The sequence below is a fragment of the Ursus americanus genome, chromosome 30, assembly GCF_024610735.1.
Source record: "Ursus americanus isolate L20-20 chromosome 30, mUrsAme1.1.p, whole genome shotgun sequence".
Lineage (NCBI taxonomy): Eukaryota > Metazoa > Chordata > Mammalia > Carnivora > Ursidae > Ursus > Ursus americanus.
Genome location: NC_142156.1, coordinates 31581034 through 31599702, shown reverse-complemented (window position 1 = coordinate 31599702; position 18669 = coordinate 31581034). Strand labels below are relative to the sequence as shown.

The window sequence follows — 18669 nt, the reverse complement described above, 5'->3', positions numbered from 1 at the left end:
AAGATGTTACATTGAACGAACATGTTTCCTTTTTTCTGTACCGAGTCACCAGTGGGTGGCCCATTCCATCCTGCTGGCTGTGGCCTCAACCATGGAACCTCCCAGAGCAGTGCTCTGGGGCAAGGCTCCGCTGCAAAGGCATGGATGTTCTTCAGCCACGGTGGGGGGGTCTTTCTTTTGGGGGGCTCCCAGTCCTATACCCAAGTCCTGGGTCTCCTATGTTCACTTTCATCAGCTGGCATCTCACAGATGACTGGGATTCTGCAGGATACAATTAGAAAACAGTGTCTTTGATGATTTCAGATGGTTGCCATGGTGAAGGGCGTTGGGAGGTTGAGTTCTGGGAGCCCTGGGCACATAGAGACTCCCGTAGGACAGAGACTGGGGTGAGAAGGCTCTCAGAAGTGACCACACGGAGGAGTTTAAGAAAAGAGGCAGATAGGGATTGAGGCCCCAGAAGATCCTCAGAGGGCTGTGGCCGGGAGCAGGTGGGGGGGCCTGGCGTGGGGCTCTGGGGCAGGGCTCGGGCACAGACAGACAGCTCAGGGACCGTGCTGGTGCTTCTGGGCGCATTTGGCAGCGATGAAGCAAGCATCTTGGCCAGGCCTTTGGAGGTGTGATCAGGCTTGGCCCAAAGTCAGAGGCCCTGCCCCGTGCCAGGGCCCGTGTAGCTGTCGGGGAGCCTCTCGGGACGGGCCCAGAAGTGACACAGGATTCTAACAGGTTTCTCCCTTCTCTGCCAGGACATTGGTGAGATGGTGCGGACCGAGCGGCCTGACTGGCAGAGCGTGATGCTGTACGTGACCGCTATCTACAAGTACTTTGAAACCTGAGCGCACCAGGACTCTCCCCGTCCCCGAGTGACGACGATGCCATTAGCTACGCACCCCGTCAAGCTTTCAGCGACTCTCTGGGCTGCCCCGCAGTGTGTGAGCCTTCAGCCGGGGCCTCTAAGTCAGGAGAACTCGGGCCTCTGTGGCCCACGGCTCGCAGCCGGCTCCTTGCACACAACCCGTCCGGCCAGAGGTCGGCGTGGGCTCCACGCATGTCACACACGCTGTTTGCTGCCAGAGTTTTTTTCTGAAGAGAATGCTGAACTGCATTAGTGCCATGGGGTGTAAAAACCAGCTCCTGCACAGCTAAACTTGGGAAAGGGGGGTGAACTGTGGGCAGCTCACGGGGGGTTAGTGAAAGCTCCAGCCGCAGCTCTTCTTGACTACTCGCCAGTGTGGCTTCTGTCACCCGTGAGAACCAGGCAGGGGACTCGGTGCCTGGCACAGGTGCCTGGGGAGCAGCTGTGGCCCTGGACGTGGAGGGCCACGGAGTGTGTCACCATGGCACTGGGGCAGCCACTGCTTCCGTGTGACAGGGCTGGCCTGGCCCACGTGGTTTAGGTGTTTGCAATTTGAGCTCACAGGTGATCGTGACTCGAGTTCCCAGCTGGTAGCGCCCACCGCTGCTGAAGTGTTGGTTTTGCGGCTGGGCCTCTATTGACCAGAGGCAGCCCCCTGGCCTCGCTGCTGCCAACCTGTCCTTCAGCCTGGAAGGCGCTTGGGAACCCAGCTCCGACTTTTGGTTTCTGGACAAAAGAATTGGTCAAAAGGAGTTCTAGTTAAAGAAAAAAAAATTTTTTTTCTAATGAGCAATATTGGGGGAAAATAGCTCCTGTTCTATTAGTACCAAAGTTAAATTGTTGTAGTACAGTAGAAAAAACAAAACCTGGACGTTAGCATGGTGAAAGTCAGAAATGAAGTCAGAAATAGCAGGAGAAAAAGCCGAACAGCTTGAGGGAGCCCAGCAGGGTAATTTAAAGTCACTGAGTCACTCAGATGAAATCCTCCTGGGCAAGAATTTAAGGAAGTGCCTTAAGTCCCCTTGCACAGGTACACCGGATAGAGGGTCTTGGAGGCCGCCGAGACCACAGCCACGGCAGATGGCGTCAGGGCTGGTGCCCTGCAGCCCTGTGATGGAGTTGGTCCCTTGCCACGCCACCCTCCAGATTCCAAGTGACAGGCAGCCGCACCAGCACCCCCCTGTGCGGTGGAACCGAAGCCTTATTATGAGGGGTTCTGTGGAGTTGACTCTCCGGCTGGGACTCAGCCCTTCTGGGGAACAGGGATCCCCTGTCTCACGTGCGCCTAACACAGTAGCTGTTGGTTTGAACAGTGTCGAGACCTGCTGCTTCTAGAATACAGCTGTGATTGGCACCTGTGAAGTGGCATGAGGAAGAGTCGCCAGCCGTGGAAGCAGGGCTGCTGCCCCAACCACAGGATGCGAAGAGGGCTGCCCAGCCGGCACATGGGCCCGAGGGTTCTGCGTTCGAGCATGGTGTTCTAGACCAGGAGTTTGACATGTCTGTAGCCTAGGAAAGAATGTGGTTATTGTGAAATGGGCTGTGTGTGTGTGTGTGTGTGCGCACGCAGCCTGCTGGCCCACAGTCACCAGCTGGCTGGTATGTGCCCATCCACCCTGCCCAGATGTCCTAACCTGGCAGCTCTGGCTGCTGCCCCAACCGGAGGCTTTTTGTGAAATGCCTGTTTTCAGCTAAGGAAGGAGAGTTTCAGTGAGTGGAATCCAGTCCCAGAGCGCACCGGAAGACCCTTGCGGATACCTGTCCCTGTCCTCCCCGACCGGGTTCCGTTCTGGTTTCTGTTGCTCTGTTGATGGTTGCCCTGTGCTATCAGATGAGGGACTGTTAGGTGAGAATTACTGGTTTTTAAATGTCTCCACTCGGTCTTCCTGAGTCCCACTTTTGCTCTCATTTGCCCTTGTGGAAGTCTGTGCTCCTGTCCGGACCCAGTGTGTCTGATCTGCAGCCATGTTTTTGTTTATTTATTGTTGGGGCGTGCTTTTTTTTTTGTCCTATGAAGGAGATTTTCCTGGGTCTGCAGTTCACACATCTGTCCCTTCCTGGCCAAGTGAGCCAGCCCTGGCAGCTCATGCTGGGGGGCCTGGGGCTGTGCCCACAAGGCTGCCACTGGGGTCAGTGATGGGAGAGAGTGGCCGCAGGAAGTGCCAGGAGCGGGCCCAGCCTGTTTCAGGGCCCGTCTCTGCCTCCCTGAGAAGAGGCTGTGCAGGGGTGCCAGGCCAGGCTGCCTACAGTTTTGCACATGGGTCTGCAGGCAAGAAGATTCTGGAAGCATGACTTTTCTTTTTCTAATAGGATCCTTCTAACACTCTTGGCTTTATGGGATAATTCTAGATGGTCATATATATCTAAAAGTGCTACTGTGAGGTGCTTTTAGTCCAGTGGCACGTGACGTGAAGCCTTCAGGAAGTCACTTTGCCTCTTCTCCCTTCAAGCACAAGCTTTACTGCAAAAGGGCCAGTTACATTTCTGTATCTCTCAACCATGGGCTTCTGCTGACTGACAGTACTTTTTTATTTTGTTCTATTAAATATTCTTGAATGTATTAAAATTGCTGAAACACATCAGGCTTGGGCTTTTCTAGCTTGACACTTCCAGCTGCTCCTCTGACATGGTGCGGACAGGACCCTCGCCGCCCCCTGGGACTGGCTGTGGCAAGAGGGACCGCACCTGAGCTCAGGCTCCATCCCCTCTGGCTGCCCCTCCCCTTCGGCTCCCAGGCCAGGAAATGTTGTGGAGGAAGGACCTGAGGGAGGGAGGGGGGCTGCTGGTGTCTGCCGGGTCCCACCCTGGGCTGCAAAGCAGAGCTATAGGCCAGACGCCTGAGATGGGGGTGCTGAGACCCCAGAAGCCCTGCCCAAGTTACCCTACAAGAACGGAAACCCTGGCATTCCCCAACAGTAGCCCAGACACGTGCTGTTGTGGGGAAGGGGAAGGGTGCCTTGAGCGTTGTTTTTTTTGTTTTGTTTTCTAGCAGTGCATCTTCTTGGAGATCATTTTCAGAATATATAAAATTGTAGAGGAAAAAAATCGGTAATTATACCACTCGGAGCAAGCAAACCAGTCCAGCCTTTTTTTCCTGTGCATCTTGTGTGGAATGATTATGAATCCGCAGAGCGCAGCCCAGGACAACACTGGGGCTTGTCACATTGCACATGCTGCGTGTCTTGTGCAGAAGGGCCCATGGGGTCACCCCATTACACACTAAGTGACCTAGGGGGCCTTTCCTGAGCCCGAGACCCCCCCTCCCGGCCGGTGTCTGTCCAGTAACTGAGCTTACACCTGGGGAGCCCCAGAGCCCACGGCCTGAGTTGAGGTGTGGCCTGTGAGTGCTGACAACCATGGGCATCCACCGTGGCCCAGCTTCCAGAGTGCAGCACCCAAGTCCTTGGGGTACAGGGCTGGGCAGGGGAAAGACTACACTGGGACTGAGGGTGTCTCCAGCTTCTCCCCACTCGCCAGCTGTGGGGCCTGGGGTGCTCGCTTACACATGGAGCTTCTGCCCCTCACTGGAGTATGTAGAGCTGGTTCTGCTGGGAACAGCAAGAGGCCACTGAGACCAGCATGTTGGGCTGTGTGTGCAGTGGGCACCAGTCACAGCGGCAGGAGGAGTGACCCCCCCAGGACCCCTGGGCGCAGGGACAGAATAGGTTGTCTTAGCTGCTGCCCCTCAGGTGTGGAGTCTCCCCTCCCCAAAACGTCCCTCCTGCCTGGCTGTCATGCCAGCTGCCTCCGGAGCAGACCGAGGCTAGTCACAGGGGGAGTCCTTTTGTAGCCTGACTTCCTAACCTGCTCATAGCCTGGTGGCTCCCAGTGGGGCCAGCCCAGGGACTCTGCTTTCCTAGACTTGGTGCTTGCTCTTCCTGTCCCAGGACGGCACCTCTGGGGAGGGAACTGTTACCACCTTGACTTAGGGAAGGTTCTAGAACTTCTTTGAGGGGGGTGGCTTTGATGTGTGGAAGCAAGAAAACAAGTTCCTCAAGAAGAGGAGAGATCCAAAAAGGATCTCGCACCCCTCCATCCACAGCCTCACAGGGCTGGGGTCCTAGGCCTTAGGCGGCCATGCCCTGGTGACACGGTCGCCAGCTCTTTGGCCCTATCCTTGCAGGGCTGCACTTCCCACACCCTTGGTTTGACCTGAGTTCTGTTTTAGGTTGTCCTTTAAACGGAAGGCAGGGTAGATGGAAGGGTCTTGTGCTCTGCACCAGGTAGATGAGGAGAGGATTCTGGTCAGGGCCCAGGCTGTGGGGAAAGCAGGAGCTCTGAGCCTGCCAGGTCAGGGCTTAGCTGGCCACAGCTAGTGCATCTGTGCAGGAGGCACGGTGGGGGCCTGGGGGGCGGGTCAGAGGGGTGGAGAGTAACCAGGCACAGCCTGCCATCTCTGCCACTCGATCCGAACCAGACCCAGAGCAAGGAAAGGCCCCAGGAGTCCCTGAAGGATGTCTTCGTTATTGAGTGTATGTGAGTCTAGGGTTCTTAGAAGAGGGTCACAGTCCTAGGAGGAGGGCTGAGGAAGAGCACAGGACAGGCATGTCACCAGGACCCATTGGGCAGGAAGCAGGTTGCACTGCGTGGGAGTTGGGATACCTGGGTTCCCCCCACTCCTAGGTCTGGCACCAACTTGTGACAGGCTGGGGCTCTTCCCACCTCTGCAATGTGATGACCCCCCAAAGAGGCCCCTCCTGGTCCCTACTACTAGACAGCCTGCTCTCTGCAAAGTGGGCTAGGGAAGTGCCTGGCAGGGCATGGGGTTAGGGGCACAGGGACGGTGGGGAGAAGGCAGCTGGTTTGATGTTCTGAGAGCTGCTGCTTGCCAGTGCCTGCGCTTCTGGCTTAGAGCCATTCTTAGGGTGGTGGATGACAAGCTCTGGCATGCATGTGGTCCCTGTCCACCTTGTAGCCCAAGATGAGGTCCCACTCCTGTCAGGACCTCAGTTCCCACGTCTACACAGATGTGCCTGGCCCAGCTCAGAGGCACAGAGTTCCTAGTGGGGTTGCTGTCTGACACCCAGAAGCCAGTGTGGGCTGGAGCATCTTTCTGGGGCCTGGGCTGGAGGACAAGGCACTTCTCTTGTGGCTGCTGAGAGCTTCCTTTGGCATGATTCTGTCTTTTGGGGCCTGCTTCAGTCTAAGCACAGACTGGAGCCCTGCGAGGTGCCCCACTTCCTCAATTCCAGAGCCCCAGGAAGTGTGCAGTGCCCCTCCCATTTGAAGGAGAAGTTGGTGAGTACCTCAGGGTGGCCTGGTTGGTTCGCAGGGAGGCTGGCCCCAGCACCCACCAGGTGCTTTGTACTGGGTCTGGCATTGCTTTCCCCCTGATGTGGCCCAGCTGGCCCCAGAGCAAACAATCAGGGTCCAGAGGCCACCCAGGTGCATCCTGGACAGGAACAAAGCTGCGGGGGGTGGGGGGTGGGGCGGTCTGAGACCAGAAATCTGGAGCAAGAGAAAGCCCAGCTGGCCCCTCTGAGGAGCCTGGGCTTGGACGGAAGGAAGGGCGGGCACCCGTAGCCTTCAAAGCCTGACCTGGAGCTGGGCAGGGACACCAAGGCCCAGAGGTAGAAAGTGGGGCCTGCCAGGGGCATCCCCATGCCCGAGGATCAGCAGGCCCATGCTGCCCACCCCCCCCCCCCCGGCCCTGAGCTCCCTCGGGCCTGCACAGGGGCATCCCCTATGGCCAAGACACCTGAGGAGTGTTCTCCAGGCTGAAGAGGGCACCGCACTGGTGAGACAGCAAGGCCAGCACTGTGGTGCCAGGAGCATGGGTTTGGAGGGCCTGTAGTGTGGGAAGCCCAGGAGATGTGGGTCAACCATGAGCACGTTCGCTCGGCAGGGGAAGCAGGGTTCGTGAGCAGCCCTCCCCCATAACTGCTTCCTGTCATTGCTGAACTGGACGGGCCCGGTGTGTGCCGTCTAGGCAATGGCTTCACTGGAGACCTGGACAGAGACATGTGACAGATGACGCGGGACCATTGGAGCAGCTCCCTCTGCCTCTAACTGGCTGGGGAAAGACTGCCAGAGGGTAAGGCTGGGGACCTGGTGGTGCTTCCAGCGTGGCAGGTCCCAGGGTTCCCGAGGAGCTGGCTCTGGGGTGGAACCAACGCCCTGCCTAACCACCTCTAGCCTGAGGACACACCTACCCCAGGCCCGGGGCACCCATGCCAAGGAATTGGGGGCCGCCAAGTGGGCCCCAGGGGTGAACTCTGAGGGCTTTGGTGCTCTGGCCACGAGGACCAGGTGTAGAAACGAAGCCTTCAGTCCCCAGGCATGGGGCCCGTCTGGTGTGGAGACAGGCGTGTGCATGGCCAGGTCACACGTGGGGAGGTCTGGGTGGGAAAGGTGCTGGGCCCCAGAATGGAAAAAGCAGGGGAGAGATTCACTGGGGGCCCATGCTGGGGGTTAGAGGGGCAAGAGTGACACCCCCCCTCCCCCGCCACCACCGAGGTTGGCTGAGTGTTGGTCTCTGCCCCATGAAACCCCACAGTCCCTTCTAGGCCCCAGGTCACCCTCAAGACAAGCTGTTCTTGCACGTTTGTTGAGTGAGGACTTGAATGACTATGGGCCCAAAAGGTGTGGTCAGGAGGGTTTTTTTCCACTATAGGAGTAGCTTGTCCCATGAGATGGCACAGAAACAAGGGTGGGAGGCCGAGGGCGTGGGGGCGTATCCCCTGGCCAGGCAGCGCCTCCAGCTGGTACCTCACAGTCTGACTCTGGCTCAGGAGGTGGCAGGGCAGAAACAAAACAGCTCTATTTTACAGGTGAGGCGATGGGAACCTCAAGGCTGAGGGAAAGCCACGGGACCAGTGCAGCCCCAGAGGGCAGTCCCAGGGGCAGTGTCCCTGCCTGGTGGGGGAGCTCCTTCCTTTGGTCCCCCATTACCCCTCCCAGGAGGTATGTGGGAAGAGGGCTGGGGCTACAAAGGCCTAGACTGGGGGATGGGGGGCCAAGGTGGGGAAGGGCCAGGCTGGAGGCTGGAAAGGGATCCAGGGACTGTTCCCAATTTGAAAAATCTCATGTGTGCCTCACCAAAACCTGGAGTTGTGTTGGGGTGCTGACCCCTCCCAGCCTACCCTCCTCCACCCCCATGGCCTATCCTAACACTGGATATTAGGGAAAACAGGAGCCTGGGGACATGAGGTGGCTGAATGGCGACAGGAGCTCAGGCTTAGGAAAGAGTTGGAGGAGGCTGCCAGGCAAGGGAAGCTGGCTGATTCCAGGCGTGATGGGTATGGCCTCAGACTCGAGTTCCTCAGCTGCGCCTGGGCTCCCACCTCCTACTGGCGCTCTCCTCCTGTGGGAGACATCGTGCTCCTGCTGGGGGCCTAGCTCTAGGGTCCGGTCTGGCCCTGCACAAGCCACTCCCCTGGGCTTCTCATCATGACCCCGCGGGCCCCTGGAGGTTCAAGAATGCAAGGGTTCCCATGAGCCCTTGGCCACCAGTGCCCTGGCTTCTGGCCGTCTGATATAGTCCATCCTGCTGTGCCCAGAACTGGGGTAGGCATTCAAGCCCTTCAGCCATGAGGCCTGCCCGATGCAAGGGTAGAAGGTGGGTCCCCTTGTATGGCTGGACCGGGGCCATTGTGAGGTCATTCCCAATTTGAAGTCTCTAAAACATGGACCTGGGGGTGAGAGGAGGATGGATTCCCAGCCCAAGAGTTTAGGATTCCAGGTTAGTGTGTGGTGCAGAAGACGACTCCACTTTGCTCAGAGAAGTGGAGGTGGGGGACAGGTCCCAAATGGGCCCCAGAGGTTATAAGAACAGGAGGGGCCCTGGCCCAGAGTCTGTGCTGGGACAGTCAGAGGGGCCACTGGAAACTGGGGTTGGCTTCCTAGAGGCATCCTTTGAGCTGAGGTACCCACCTGCACTCCAGCCCTCCTCCCCCCAACCTGGGCCAAGGCTCAGGAAGGGAGGGCCAAGCCGGAAACCGGGCAGGGCCTCATGGCTGAAAGCCTTGAATGCCTAGGGAAGGAGGCTGGCCTTTATCCTTCAGGAGCAGTGCAGCCATGGAAAGACTTGAAGAGCTGGCACTGGGCGCTTCCCAGATCACAGGGGGACACTGGGAGGGATGACAAAGACAGGCACCGACCCAACTCAGCTACGATGATGAGGGATATAGCAGAGTTCCGGGAGGACCGGAGCAGCAGGGGCAGCCCTGGAGTCTTCTTGGAGGAAAGGGAGCGCGGGCCAAGGGCCGGGCGGGGAGGAGAACTCGGGCGGGGACGCTCGTCGAAGGGGAGGGGGTGCGGCGCGGGAGGCGGCCAGACCGACGCGAGCCAGGAAGAACACGCTGGGGGACCGCGCGGTCAGGGATGTGGCGCGGTGCAGCCGGTCGTGGCCTCGTCCTACTGCGAGCATCGGCCAGGCTCGCAGGCCGGGTCCTCCGATCCCCGGCCCCGCACTTGGGGCCTCGGTTTCCTCGCGCGGCGGGGCGGGGCGGGGACAGTGCGAATTTCGAAGCCGCCTGCAGGGGGCGCCCGTGAGCGACGCGGCCGGAGCCCAAGCCCGAGACGCCGCGGAGACAGCGGGAGCCGGCGCGCGAGCTGCAGGTCAGCCGGGGTCTCCGGTGCGGGGCCCCCGGGGTCCCCGGCGGGAGGCCGGGCGGTGTGGGGCCGTCGGAGGTGAGGGGCTGGCAGGGAGGGTTGGCTAGGGACCCCTCCCTTCAGGGCACCCCGCCGCCCCGTCCCTTTCTTCCCGCCACCCCGAGAACGAGTTCACGGGGCTGGGGTCCGAGCTCTGCCCCGAGGCGGGGACCGGAACGGCGGGTGCAGGGGCGGCTCAGGCGAGGGTGCACGTCCTAAGCCCGGCCGCGGGACGGTGTGCGGACCCTCCGGGCCGCCCCAAACTGGACCGGAAGGTGCGCACGGATAGGCGGGGAGGGGAGGGGAGAGGAGGGGGCCCGAGAGCCCGACTGCCCCGGCGGCGGAGGTTGGGGGGCAGGCGTCTGGACCCGCAGGTGACGTGCGGGGAACGTCCGTCGGTCCGTCTAGGCGCCACGGGCCGGCCCCAGGGCTCTCGGCGAACCTTCCGGACGCGCCCGGCGGGGGGTGGCCTGGGGCACAGAGGAGCTGCCCGAGGGAGGGCGGGTCGGACCCCCGGGGGCGAGAGAGGGCTTCCGCAGGTGGAGCAGCCCGGGGCGGGGACCGCGTTCCGGGGGGAGGAACGGCGAGGGCAGACGCTCGGCATCCCGAACGCCTGGGGCGCGGCGAGGAGGGGAGTATGGAACCAGGGCCGAGGCGGGAGCGTTCCGGGGACAATGGTGGCGGGACCCGGACTTAGGGGACCCAGGGGTGTCCGGAGGTCGGGCAGGGTGGGTGCACGTCTCGGAGTGGACCTGGCGGTCTGCCGGGCTGCCCTGAGCTGAGGTAGGAATGGCGGGAATGGTGGCGGCCCTCGAGGGATTTGGCGCAGGACGGCCCAAAGGATCAAGGAGGGGCCGCGGGGCCGCGGAGCAGAGATCTCTGCGTTCGGGGCACCACCACATGCCGCTTTGGACCTTAATTTTCCAGACTGTACAGTGGGAGGACGGTGGAGGCCAAGGCGGAGGCCGAGGGATCTGTGGAGGGAGAAGGAGAAGCTGGAGGGCAGGTCGCCCCCATCCCCCATTCCCTAGGGCTGGAGTTGTGGTTGGCCCCTGGGGGGCGATTAGGCTGCCCCTTTGTCCAGCTGCCCCTCACCATTTCAGGGAGCACCCAGGCCCGTTTCCACCCATAGGGCCTGTGCTCGCCTCTTGCTCAGAACTAAGGCTGCCCTCGCTTTGGCCTCTTGTCCAGCCAGCCTCTGCACCCTCGAGGACACTCTCTGCATTACCTCCATGCCGCGCCGTGGTTGCCCCTGGTTGTCCCCACCGTGGGGACCATGATGGGGAGCTCTTTGGAGTGCAGTGGGCCACGGAGGATGTTGGAGGTCAGGGGCTCCCTCCTTAGTCCTGCTGTGGCGGGTCCTGGGGCCTTGGCTGGGCTGGGAAGGCTCTGCCCTGTAGGCCAGCTCCCCATCCCAGGTCTCAGCAGGTCCATGACAGGAGCTCCTCGCTGAGGCTGGTCCACAGGTAGTGGTGTCAACACCTCCTGGCTCTGTCCTTGCCCTTTAGGGTCTCCCTGGCTCTCCCAGGTTCTGGTGTCCGGGGCCACCGCCCCCCATCCTAATTCCCTCAGTATAGACCAGGTTCTGGGTTAAGCCAGCTTCCCTGTTCATAACCTCAGAGAAGTTGAGGACAGCCCAGATAAGGAGAGCAGGTGAGAGGCTGCCACGTCAGTCCTGGCCAGGCTTTGGGGGCTTGCGTGTTGCCCTCCCTCACGTTGGTCTGTGAGTTGCAGGCCCCCAACCACACCGTGGTCCTGCCTTCTAGGAGCCCACGGCGCAAGAGAGCAATGGCTGGCTTCAAGGGCATCCCAACGGACAGCAGATTTCAATGCCCAAACCTGGGCTCTGGTCTTGCCTCCTTGGCGCACTCGCTGTCTTATTTGTCAAACAAGCAAGATACAACGAGCAATGCTCAATGTACAGTGTTGTGATGGAGAGTAAATGAAAGATGGTCATGAAAGGGGCAGGTCAGACCAGAGGACAGACTGGGGTCTGTGCTTGAGCTGGGGAACCCCAAAGGGAGGCTGTTGGCCTTGTGGCGTGGGGGGGTGGGGACACCACAGGGCATCACCGTGGGCGGAGGGACATGTGGACCAGAGTTGGCTTCAGGGCATCACACCCTGCCACATTTAACCTGTTTCATTCCTGAGCTCCCTTACCCCGGTGACCTGGGATTGCCAGCCCAACCATCTTGTGGCGTTTTTCTTGTCTGCCACGACTCAAACTGGGTCCTGAAAGATGTGCACAAGGGAAGCTAAGGGGAAGATGACGAGAGGGACGGCCTCGGCATGGAGTATGCTGAGAAGGGGTTTTGGGGTTTGTGTTGGGGCTGCTGAGGAGACACAGGGAGTCAGGTGCTGACCAAAAGGAACAAATCCCAACCCCTAGGGAAAGGGTCTGGGCCCAAGAAGCATTAGCAGTCACAGAAGGGAGGGGTGACTTCACCGTCTGGAGGTTGGAGGCAATGGTTGGGGTGTGGTGCCTGAGAGCGGTACCCTGGAGGTCTGCGCTGGGCCCAGAGTGGGAAGGGAAGTGGGGAACGGGTAGGAGCTTGGAGGTGGGATGCAGAGAGGAGGCCCCCAGGAGACCACTCACCTTCTGGACAGGGCCTGGGAGCTCTAGGTGGTATGAAGGGGCAGTTTAGTGGCAAAGGTCCCCCAGCCCCTGCCTACAGAATCATGGAAAGGGCCCCTGCAGTGTGGGGTCCACGGGATCCTGCCGGGGTTGGGAAAGTCTGGATGGAGGGGAAGAGCGGCCGCCTCTCACTCCAGCCTACGGAGGAGGGCATGAGGGGAGGTACACAGGGAAGACGGGGTGCTCCAGCTTTCCAGGAACCCCCTCAGGCCTTCTCTGACAGGCCTCTGAGCCTCATATAGGCTGTTGTCTTTGCCTGGAATCTCTCCCCTCCGTCCCCTCATTTCCCTGTCCTCCAAGTCTAGCCCGAATGGCCCCTCCTCTGGGAAACCATCCAAAGTGCTTCGGGCCCAGACCCTCTTCCGCAGGACAGGCCTGTCTCGGAAGATGCTGGGCAGGGGCTGGCGCTGTCTTTCTGTGGCTCCCTCTTCTGCTGCTGCCACCTCTCCCCCAGCCCAGCTATTCCCTGGAGGAGGGGCTGCCTTCGTGCGCCAGGGAAGGGCAGGCAGCAGCACTCTGGTGCCTCTCCTGGTGCGTGGGCTGGTGGTCTCTGTCTCCCATCACAGAGGTGTTCACCTCTGGCCCCTCAGTGGCCTTTGCGAACCGAGAACCAGGTACAGGGGACCACTGACTTAACAAGGGGCAGTGGCAGAGCCGCGTGGCATCTGGTGCAGTCCACAGGCCTTGCTGCCCTTGCTGGCTAACGCTCTCAGCCTCTCCCTTCAGCTTCCAGGGCTGCATCATCACACCTTCGTCCCAGGGACCCCAGAAGTTGGTCTGCCTCCCTCCCATCCTCAGTAGGGCCACCCTCTAAGGAGCTCCTGCCCCCCCACAGACCAGCCTTCTGCCAGGGCCCCACCCAGGCCCACTCGGGCCATCTAGGACCGCTCTGCCCCCCTATGACACCTTCAGGCATCATAATGCCTGTCATCCCACCATCAGAGGGTTCATTTGAGGGAGGTGTGGGTGCCAAGCACGTGCTAGGGTGCCATCTCACAGGAGCCTTGGTACAGAGGGGAAGACACTTGCTCAGGACCTCAGGGAGTGTGGGATGGAGCAGGAGTGGGAACCCACCTGAGCTCCTTCCACCACAGAATGGGCACCCAGCACCTTGTGTGTGGGGTGACCTCTTGGAGGGGGGCTGTCAGCGAGGTGGCCAGTGAGCGGCTGAATGGATACCTCAGTTTGGGAGGATGCAGACCCTCCCGGTATCTGGCCTGGTTGTGTGGGGACAGGAGAGGGACTATGGGCCCCCGTGGGGGGAGAAAGGAGCTGGGTGAGGCCCTGTGGCCCCAGGAGCCAGTGATGTGGGGGCTGCTCTAGGGGCCAGATTCAGCACAGGGAGCTGGCTCTCCACCCCGCCAGTTCCTGCCCACATCCTGCCCCTGGGGCTGAGCAGCAGCCTCCAGAGGGGCAGTGAGGCAGTGGGGGAGGGGGGAGGCCTGGTTCTTTGAGCCCGGCCTGCACCAGGGTGCTGAAGTCGTCCTGCAGGGAGGGAAGGGGGGAGGGAAGAGGCACCAGTGCTCCATGGTTGCTCACCTCCAGGCAGCCCTGGAAGACACTGGCCCCCCACTCCAGCTAGTGGGTTTGGAGACGGGCTTCGTAGGTCCCAGGGCCCCTGCGCCCAGGCCCGGGCCACTCCAAAGGCCGGTCACGGCAGAGCCAGCGGCGGGCTTGTGGTTGCGAGCTGGAGCCGGGCAGCCTGTCCAGCTAGTTCTTTGCCTGTTGCCTCTCCACACTGACAGCTCCCGTGAGACAGGGCCCGGTACTTCTCCGCCCGCCTTCCGTGTCTCAGCTGTATCTCCTCGCGGGCTTCGTGTCTTCGTGAGGTTGCTGCGATGATTCCTCGGTGCCGATGCGCCCGCCGGTCCCGTGTCTCCAGCTGCGTGCGGGCCTGAAGCGCGTCGTGTGGATTGTGTCCTCTGCCTCCGTCCCCTTAGTTTTCCTCTCAGGGATTTTATATTATTTCTTGTTCATGTTCATCTGTTCCTGTTTCATTTCTGCCAGTCGCGTCCTAAGTTCTCATTCTTGTGAATGCTTTTCCTTTTTTCATCTCTTTAAAGATCCTAAATGTCTTTGACAAGCATTATTAGATTAGTACCTTCATCTCTTCCGGAATGAATGAATCTCGGTATTTTGGGTGCTGTTCCATATCTTTCTTAGCTTGAGTTGTTCTCCTGTGCTTCAGAATTGTGGTTTGCAGGCTCATCTTTAGTGGGAACCGAGGCCCTGGAGATGGGGAGTGACCTGCTCACTAGGGTAGCAGCTGACTCTCAGCAGTCTCCTGGGACAATTCCTCCTTCAGGGTCCCCCCACTGTAGGCTCAGGACCCTTCTGGGGCTGGGCTCAGCAGCATGTGGCACAGAGCTCCCTGCGATCCAGCGGTTGGGACGCTGCTGGGCACAGAGTAGGTACGCAGAGTGTAACATTGGCTATGAGGAAGCAATGCAAGAGTCTCAGGGCAGGATTCTGGAGCCCAGGACTGGACCGAGCATGCTTATGCCAGGTCTGAGTCCCTACACTGGGCCTGGTGTGTTGCCCCGTGCAGCACCCAGGAGCAGGGGTACAGGGTCGTACCTGGAAGCTAGCAGGCAGGTCCGTCCCGCAGACTGGGAGTTACAGCTGCCATTGGGCATGTGTACAGAAAGCCTTGCTAGTGGGACTTATAAGGAGCCAGAAGTGGGTCAGGAAATATGTGGGTTTTGATTAAATGGAGTTTTAATTAATGTGGCCAGGTCGGTGGGGGTGAGGAGGAAGGCCAGAGCAGCAGCAGCAGCTTTGAATCTGACTGCTGGGAGTCCTACGGGGTTGTCCTTTCAAGGCTCATCATGCACGTTCCCTAGCACCTGTCTCTAGTTTTTATGGGACAGCTTCTGCCCTCTGCCCTGTCCCCAACAAGGGATAATCAGAGGGAAATATTACATTATTAACATTTAATTTCCTTTCCCGGCTAGCAACAGATGACTCAAGAATTAATTAGATAGAGCCAACAGAGAGGGATAGGAAATTGCCAGATCCTGGCCCCGCCCCTGGCCCCCTCCTCTTGGGCCTCAGACCTTCCTGTTGCTCTAGGAGGCCTCTGAGGGGAGGGAAGCCAGAGAGGGGCAAGGAGGCCCCAGGAAATCTTCCTGCTGCTGTGTTTTCCATGGGCATTTCCCTCAGCTCTATCCCACCCTCTCATGCTCTCGGTAAGGCTGGGAGAGGTTGTTAACCTCTTTGGGACTTAGCTTCCTCATCTGTAAAACGGGGCTCTTAGGGCCAAGAGAATGACCCCACTGTCACCGTGCTCTCATATTGTGAGCTCCCAAGCAGGCTGCCCAAGCTAAGAGGGCCTGGAGTAGAGCCCTGGCATCCAGGGAGAGCGCAGGGCTTGGTGGCTCACTGGTGACCAGAGCCCAGTGACACAGGCTCCCTTGAGCTGTGTGTCTAATTCACATTTCTTGTCAGTGACACATCAGTAGCTTGAAATGGGCTATCCTGGGAGCATTCACACCATGAAAGTCTGACAAAGGTCACAAGTTAGGGCGCCCCCACCGCTGGGGCTGATTTCCCCACCTATGGCTGGGAAGCTCCCAACCTTCCCGCAGAATGGCTCCAGTAGGAGGCTGTTCAGCCTTCTTCCTGCCCTGTCTGTCCCCTGGTGCTTTGGGCTCCACTGACGTTCTCTGATTTAGGGCTGGCGCTCTGATTTGACAGATGCCTGGGCTGCCTGTGGGGCCAGGCCAGCCTCACCCCAGGATGGAGTGAGCCCGTAGGAATGCTGGAGGAAGGGCAGATGGGGAGCCAGATGTGCAGAGAGGCAGCCTTTTAGGACCCAGCGGTCAGGGGCGTTAGCTCCTTGCAGGACTGATGTGGGCAGGGGGATCCGTGTGTCCAGTGAGATTGGGAGGGCACCGCAGGCCTGGCGTTGGGCAGGAAGGTGGCTTCAGCGTAGTCAGGAAGAGTGTTGGTACCAGGTGCTGGTCACCATGGGATCCCATAGTGCAGAAGGTGGTAGGGAGGCCCTGAGGACTGGGGGTACGCAGGCAGGTGCCTGGGGCGGCTAGGAGAGCCTCACCAAACAGAGGGCTGGGTTATGCCCCTTGAAGGCCCTTCCAATGCAGGCATCCTGGCTCATGGAATCAGCCTGGCATCCAGGACAGGTGCTGGTGGTGTGACCCCATCAGCAGGGCTCTGGGCAGTGAGATAGGGCAGCCCAGCCTCAGATCCACAGAAGTGTGATACATATTCAGGTGGTCCGCTGGTGGTCCTACTTCCTCTTTCCCCAGGAGGGGCCCTCTGAATGTGGACAATGGTCTGGGGCCAAGTCAGGCTTCTGGCCTGGGCTGGTCTGATTGGGAGAGTCTGTGTCGTGTCTCCATGCAGATTCCTCTGGAGAGGCCGAAGTCTGGGTAGGAAGGGCGACGGGTGATGGTGAAGAGGCTAGAGGGCAGAGAGCTCACTGGTAGCAGGAGGCAGGGTCCCTGAGGCTTTCTGGGCCTGGCCAGACCCCGCTGGACAGTGGCCTGCTGCCTCTACTGCTAGGCCTGCGAGGCTCCTAGGGGACAGGCAGTCTTGGGCCTGTCACTTTCCTTCTGCTGAATAAAAACTAGGCCCTGGACACACAGCTTCTGCAGTTGGGGGGTCCCTGGTGAGTGCTGCTTTGGGCTCTAGCCCAGGAACACTCTGGGGCCAGGGATAGGACCAGGAGACTTGGTCTAGTCCTCCTCTGCCAGGGACAGGCTTCGTGAGCAGCTGGCTGGCAAGTACCCTGCGCCGTAGCAGGGCCTTGGGATTCCTTTGTGGTCCCTCAGTCTTAGCCCCTGCTAGGCCTGGGAGAAGCCCGTTGGGTCTGCCGCAGGCTGCAAGAACCCCTCCACTTTTCAGGGACTTTGCCTCCTCTTTCCTGTCCTGTTTCCTAGTGTTGGGTGCTCTGTTCGAGCCTCCGGTGGGCACAGGGAAAAGCCCCTGGGTGTAGGTCCAGGTGCCTGAGGCACACTGGATTTAGGAGAAGATTTGGTGTTCCTCTCTGTTGCAGCCCTCTGTCACCTCCTGGATGGGGTGGGAGGAGCCCGGCCCTTGGAACATGACAAGGGACCATGAGTCACCTTCTCCCAAGGTTACCTGAACCCATGTGTGCGCAGCTGAAAGGCAGCTTTGGGCCTCTTGTCCCCATGCGGGCAGCAGCTGTGCCCACCAGCACGTGGGGCCCCATGAAGGCCCAGGACTCGAGGAGGGGATTTGGCACGAGGGGACACCACGAGGCAGCACCTGTGAGTGTGACAGGCGGGTCAGCGGCAGTGGGGAGAGGCCCCCACGCTGGTAGGGGGAGATGGAGACCATTTCACAAGCTCAAGGGAGCCCCGAGGGTTTGGACTGGGGGAGACGGAGACCTCAACTTCTGCTTGTGCATCCTTACACTTCTGTGACGTCTTGACTCTAGGGGAGCCCTTTCAGATCTATTTATGTCCTTCTCATGGATGGAATCATGAGTGAGAGCTGCAGTGGTCCCCAGAGTCTATCTGGGGTCCAGTCTCCTCATGGTATCAATGAGGAAACTGAGGCCTAGAAAAGAAAAAACCATCCTTGCCTGCGGTTCCCCAGCAAGTCCTGGCTGAGCACCCGGCTTTCTGCCCAGCACCATACTAAACTCAGTCTATCCCCGTGTCAGCCAGGCAGAGGAGCAGGTTGGGGAGCGGGCGTGGGAGGAGGGAGGTGAAGGGGGAGGTGAGGCTGCGCCCCCGCCCAGACATGCAGTCAGGTGGCAGGGGCTGCCGAGGAGCGGGCTCCCTCTGTGCCCGCTCCTCCACACTGAGCAGCGTCACCAGCAAGGGCGTGGGGGCTCACCTGCCGGCAGCGGGAGACAGGACCAGATGGGCCACCCAGGTCCTTCCACATCAGAGCTCTAGGTGTCTCTGGGCCTCTCCTTAACGTAGGTAGGTACTGGTGGTTCCCAGGGAGAGCTCTTGGGGGATGGAGAGGACTGAGGGTGGCGGAGAGAGAAGATAGGTGGGCCTGGGAGAGCCGAGGAGTGAGGGGGCCTTTCTGGAAGGGTCCTGGGGGTGGCAGTGAGCTCAGGGCTGCCACAAAAAGGCTTGGGAAGCTGAGCGTGGGGGGCAACACAAGTGACTTAACTTTCAAAGATTCCTGTCTCCCTTAGAAAACACAAGGGCCTAGGCTGATTCCCAGCCCTGTGTCCGGGGGGGGGGGGGGAGGGGCACAGCGGGTTGTTCTCAGGCTGATGCGTGGCCTGCAGGGAGGGCACTGGTGAGTGGGACTGATGGCTGCCCCTGGGAATCTTCAGCTTGGCCCTCTCTGCGTGTGGTCCAGCTCCTCACAAGGCTTCTCCCTTGGCAGGTGCCTCGGGGACTACGAAGCCGAGCTGAGCCAAGATGCTGCCAGAGCCCCTGAAAAGGGCCCAGTTTCTGGAGACACAGAGTTGGCTGTGAAAAAGCCCTTGGGGAGCCCCCCTCATAGGCAGGGACGCTCTTGGCTCCTGTGAAGAAGGGGCTCGGGGGCCTGGGCAGGGCCAGCTGCACTGCAGCTATGGACCGTGAGCTGGCCTGGCCTGCGCCCTTGCTGACCCCGCCTGTCTGTAGCCGTACCCGCC

The 18669-nt window shown here is 60.0% G+C and overlaps 1 protein-coding gene across 3 annotated transcripts in view; it reads left to right on the top strand.

Moving 5' to 3' along the window:
- Positions 1 to 3432, top strand: part of SPECC1L (sperm antigen with calponin homology and coiled-coil domains 1 like) — a 121538-nt gene extending 118106 nt beyond the window's left edge. For all 3 annotated transcript variants that reach the window (XM_045802473.2, XM_087857555.1, XM_087857554.1), the window contains exon 16: positions 744 to 3432. In XM_045802473.2, the coding sequence (XP_045658429.1) occupies positions 744 to 833 (90 nt within the window). In that variant the 3' untranslated portion in view covers positions 834 to 3432. The remainder of the gene's footprint in view (positions 1 to 743) is intronic.
- The last annotated feature ends 15237 nt before the right edge of the window (positions 3433 to 18669 follow it).